At 46.8% G+C, this 5,000-nt stretch overlaps 1 protein-coding gene across 3 annotated transcripts in view; it reads left to right on the top strand.

Moving 5' to 3' along the window:
• LOC118287037 (dynamin binding protein) overlaps positions 1 to 5,000 on the top strand; it is a 40,557-nt gene that overhangs the window by 21,000 nt on the left and 14,557 nt on the right. Inside the window, exon 1 of one of the 3 annotated variants that reach the window (XM_047327604.1) lies at positions 178 to 2,106. The exons of the other annotated variants lie outside the window; for them this stretch is intronic. Within the exon in view, the coding sequence (XP_047183560.1) occupies positions 411 to 2,106 (1,696 nt within the window). The 5' untranslated portion in view covers positions 178 to 410. Of the gene's footprint in view, positions 1 to 177; positions 2,107 to 5,000 lie in introns of those variants that run through there. 3 annotated transcript variants of the gene reach the window in all.

Here is a 5,000-nt window from a genome sequence, read left to right as displayed (position 1 = left end):
CCAGCCAATTGAAACAATGGGAGGAGCTATTTGTCTAATCCTCCACTCATGTGACTCCATTGAATCATTAACCCAAGGAGGCCCCTCCTTCTATTACCCCACCCCCCCTCTCCTTCTCCGATTTGCTGAGATGGCTGCGGGGAGGGTACGATCTGGTTATACAGAGGGCTGGGAGGCGCTTAGGCCAGGCAGTCCTGCTGAGCGGTGGAGAGGAGACAGAGAAAACAAGTGGGAGAGTTGGAGACAATATGCCTGACAGGTGGAGTCTCCCACGGTACTTTGTTATGGAATGCAGAACTTTGGAAAGAGAGGGTGATCCACGTTGAAGAAGAAACTGTATCAGCACCGGGTTGGCTGATTTTAAACAGCAAAGAGCCATGAAGAGCCCGGTGGCTTAAGGCAACCCAGTCATGTTTGGTGCAGTGGATTGGAACTATGCTGCCGGTGCCCCGGTGAGGAGAGGGAAGAGCGTGGAGGAGCTAGGGGATGCCGGCTGGGCCAGAGAGAGGGAGAGGATTGCCCATTTGCAACAGATACAACAGCTACACCAACTGCAGCTTCAGCAGCAACAAGTTGGATATCCTGGGTACGGAGTAGTTCCTCCTGGCCATCCACAGGGACCAGTTATGGTACCAAGTCCTGGTGAGCCACTTCCATTTCCAGGCTGGCCAGCGCCAGTACATGGCGGCATGATGGTGCCTGCAGGTGGGCCTTTGCCACCACCGGGTCATGTGCCAGCTCAATGGCCAGTACAATGGGGGGACCAAGCTCAAATCAGACAGGACAATGTTGGACACCAACCCAGCTGGCAGTATGATAACCAGCACAGGGCAGCTTTCCAAGACAAGAGCCCTCAAAGCCATGATGTTTACTTCCACCCTGGCTCAGAGAACGGTCACCTAGACGTGAGGATATCTGAATGGAAAGGCAAACATTGTTTCTACCAAGGCCCAGTGGATAACAGCCAACAGGACAACAGCAGAGTGGCACAAGAAAAAGACAATAATGATTTGAGAACTCAAGACGGATATGGTAAATGTGACGAGGACAGAAAAAGAAGAGAAAATGATCATAACTCTGAACGTTACGATTATAGGAGTCACAGAGACGTGGAGCAGTATGATCATAAAGACAGATACAAGTACAGGGATAATTTTGACAGAAAATGCGACGAGCGCTACTACAGCGACCAAGAGGATCAATATTATGACAGCAGGAAACACAGAACACATGATGTCAGAGAACATGACCGTTACGAGTATGAAGACCACCATGATCATAAAGACACTTATGATCGCAGAGACAATTACAGAGACAGTGATCGCTACTATGACCGTGACAGGGAATATTATGACACTAAAGAGAGTCATCGCTACAGAGAAAAGGAATACTATCAACGTAGGGAGGACGACCGCTACTATGATGAGCAAAAGCGCAAGGACCATTACTCTGACCGACATGCAGAGGATCGATATGACCGCAGGGACAATATCAGCAAAGACAGGGATGTCTATAATCGATGGGGTGAGGAAACTTACACCAGCAAAGGAAGGGGCCAGTATGACTCTGAACTCGATGATCGTGGTGGTTATAAGGAGAGGAACCACCATGACAGGTACAAGGATACAGATGATGACAGGAGAGACGAGCACTTTGACCATAGAAGGAGGGACAACTACAAAACAAGGGAGCACTATGAGCGAAGGGATGTGGACCACTACGACCGTGAGGACGAATACCACTACGAATCCAGGGGAGAAGGGGAGCGTTCCCACCACAGGCCCCGAGACAGATACAGAGATTTGCGTTCAGTATCTGTAGAGGAATACCCTAAAGAAGATCGCAAGACCCACTGCGAGGAATGGGTAGAGCAGCAGAACCAGAAACTGGCGCTCAGGGAGATGCGCTCGTTTGAGGATCCCGTCATATACCGGCGCAGTGACGAGCAGGAAAAGGGATATGAGTCAAGTGCTGGGGGCATAGGGTCCAAACGGGGTCGCAAGCCTGTTTATGTGGGATCACTAGATCGTAATAGTTTCTACAGGAAGACGGCTCCAAGTTCCCTGCAAAAGTCCCAGTTCGCCACCTCCAGGAGACCAAACCAAGGTAAACTCAACAGGATGTTGTCATGTGAGAGAGTGTATTCTACTTCCTTTGTTTGCACAGCATGGGGCACTTGTTTATGCAGGGGCGGGGGGGGGGGGGTTCATACCACTCAACAATTCATCGACAGTCAGATTAAAGGCTCACGTTCAACTAAACTTCACTAAAAACACATCTTCAAAAACAAAAGAGAACACACGGTGAAAGTGCTTGTGTCGTTTCCAATCCCTGTACATAAAACAGGGTGTGGAGGTCGACGGTCTTTGGTTTCTCACTTCTTATCAGTGGTGACCTCCAGAGGTTCTCTTCTAATCAATAATGGGGGCTTCAAAGTGCTGACTAGCCGGATTCACCTGCTCAGAAAGAGTGTGTGTGTGTGTGTGTGTGTGTGTGTGTGTGTGTGTGTGTGTGTGTGTCCCGTTTGCGTAACTATCACCTATCTCACAAGAAAGTGAGCTGTCAGGTATTTGTAGGTGTAAGAACCTGCAGGACAGGTTTTCTGTGTTCTTGGCTTTTGTTGTCCCTGTCGTTCTCCTAGACTGAAGGTTTTCCTGTTTGCTGCCATAGTCTCATTCACTGGTGTTTAGTGCACCAGTAACCAGTCTGTTCAGTTCTTGCGCGACTGAAAGGTCTGTCTTGTGTTTTAGCAGTGATACCCCCACCCCGCAAATTGAAGTTTGTTATATTAGCCAAACTTTGGACTGAGACATGTCTTAAAGTAGACTGAAGGAAAAGGCACGACTTTATTAAATCATTCAATCTATGTTTTATCTGAGTTTTGGTAAAGACAAAACCCTTTATTCGATTTCTGCACTTTTAGGGGAAGTTTTTGAGATGTTAACAACTTTTAACTACATGTTTAATCAAAAACTGTACAATGCATCAGTGTCAAATGAAGAACGTTGCGAGGATACAATGTAGTCTATCGTTAGAAAACAATCTAAATCTGATTTAATTGTGAAAAAGCAATCAATTATCTGAATCTGACCAAGCCTTTGACTCCACCTTTTAATACTTAATGCAATAGACACAATTTGGTCGGTACTTGACAAATGTCACGAGTGAAAACAACGGCCCTCGCTAAATAATGCATCACCTCCACCTGTTAGGGGCAATGGTCAAATAGATGTGACCATGGACATGGAAACACAAAAAGCAAACAATACAAAATCTGTGTGAGTGTTTGTGTGTGTGTGTGTAAGAGAGAGCTCTCCTCTGCCTTACTTCATTGTGTCTGATAGGAAGCAGGTGGTGCCCCTCGACCCCTCCCCCAGTCACCTAGGAAAACACACACACACACTTCGGCAGCCCAAGTATTAATCCCTAGCGTCAGCATGGTGAGTGGATGGTGGGGGTCTGTCTGGTGCCAGGCGGTTACCAGCACTGGCCTGACTCCTTCTCTGCAGGACTAGACTGACACTCAATGTGTGTGTGTGTGTTTGTGTGTGTGTGTGTGCGTGCGTGAGAGGCACACTGACAGCCGCAGTGTCCTGTCATCCGTTAATCTTGTTAAACTGTTTCAGCTCGGTCAGGGGTTTGCCCCTGAGTAAAAGCATTTGATTGCAGGGCTAAAAACATTAGGCCGTCATGTTGCAGTGCCTATTGGGCTTACGCTGTGATTCCGTGACATTGAGGTGATGGCCGCAACTTTTTTAAGGTGGACCTTAAGCGTGTTAAAGGGCCCTTTGTTCTCCGTAATCCAGCATTAGATATTAGACCTCTCCCTGTCTGGTGAACAGCAGCTGGTAATTGATGTTTCAGCTGACATCCACAGAGCTCTTACGGATGTACACAGTGTTAGTATATCCAAAGATGGCAGCATAAAGAAGGAATAAAAAGGTGAACAGTTTATGCTGAACCTATTTGTAATTTTTTTATACATTCAATTACTAGACTTTTTCCAGTATTAGAATCCACATAGATTTAGTTTTTAATGGCCGCACTTTAGAACTTTCTAAATATCATTTTCTGCCGTATGTAGAGTGTCTGAGCGTCTGTCAGTGAGTGAGTAATGCGTCGTCATCCAGTTATGATCTGGCAGCGTATGCTGTCCTCTCTAATCCTCGAGAAGTCACTACCATTGGTGGGCAGCGGGATGGAGGTGGAGGGTTAGGGGGGTTAGGAGTTAAGACAGAAAATCTTTGGATGAGATTTGAAATGGTCTGACAACGTTGCTCTCAAGACGTATTATCTCACTCGGTGGCCCCCCCCCCCCCAAAAAAAGTCCATCAGTCCAAAAGCGTCCAAGAGTCACTGATAATCACATCCCTCAGTCATTTCTGGTAATCAAGTTGTCATCAAGATTTATGATGGGAAGATTTCCAACTCCAGTGCAATTCAGTGTTCTTTCACAACACTCGTTATCGAAGCGGAAGAAGCTTTGAGCTGCGTGGTGAGGAGTCTTTACACCCTCCATATATGAAGAGAAACGTACTAAGTAACCGCAGCACTTCAGTGTTCAGAACTCGAGGACGCTACTGGTGCCTGCATTAGTTACAAGACTGATGCTATCTGTACTTTTTCAGTGTGCGAAAAGGCGGCCAAATGACCTTTGACCTTCCTTGTGGGCTTTCGCTTTCCCATCAGGATCAGTTCACTCTTGATAAGGCCCAACTTTACAGCCATGTTTCTGTGGTTGTCACACCTCCGTCAGACGCGTTCGCAGACAGCATGGACATTTCTGGAACATTCATGCTCGCCATGGATCTATTGGGCCGCCAGGAGAAGTTCCCAGAATTGTCTGGATCAACATTTTGCAGACTATTGCTTTCTCACATACAGCCCCTCCAGAAAAGTTCAGCAAGATGTCCTGACTTCAGTCTGTGTACAACAGCACAACATTTGCTGCCTCTCAGATAAATGAGATACATTTTTCTGTTGTTGTTGTTGTTTAAGCT

This window comes from Scophthalmus maximus, chromosome 16 (assembly GCF_022379125.1).
Source record: "Scophthalmus maximus strain ysfricsl-2021 chromosome 16, ASM2237912v1, whole genome shotgun sequence".
In the NCBI taxonomy this organism is placed as follows: Eukaryota; Metazoa; Chordata; class Actinopteri; order Pleuronectiformes; family Scophthalmidae; genus Scophthalmus; species Scophthalmus maximus.
The sequence above is the reverse complement of the archived record's forward strand: the minus strand, read 5'-3'. Positions and strand labels throughout refer to the sequence as shown.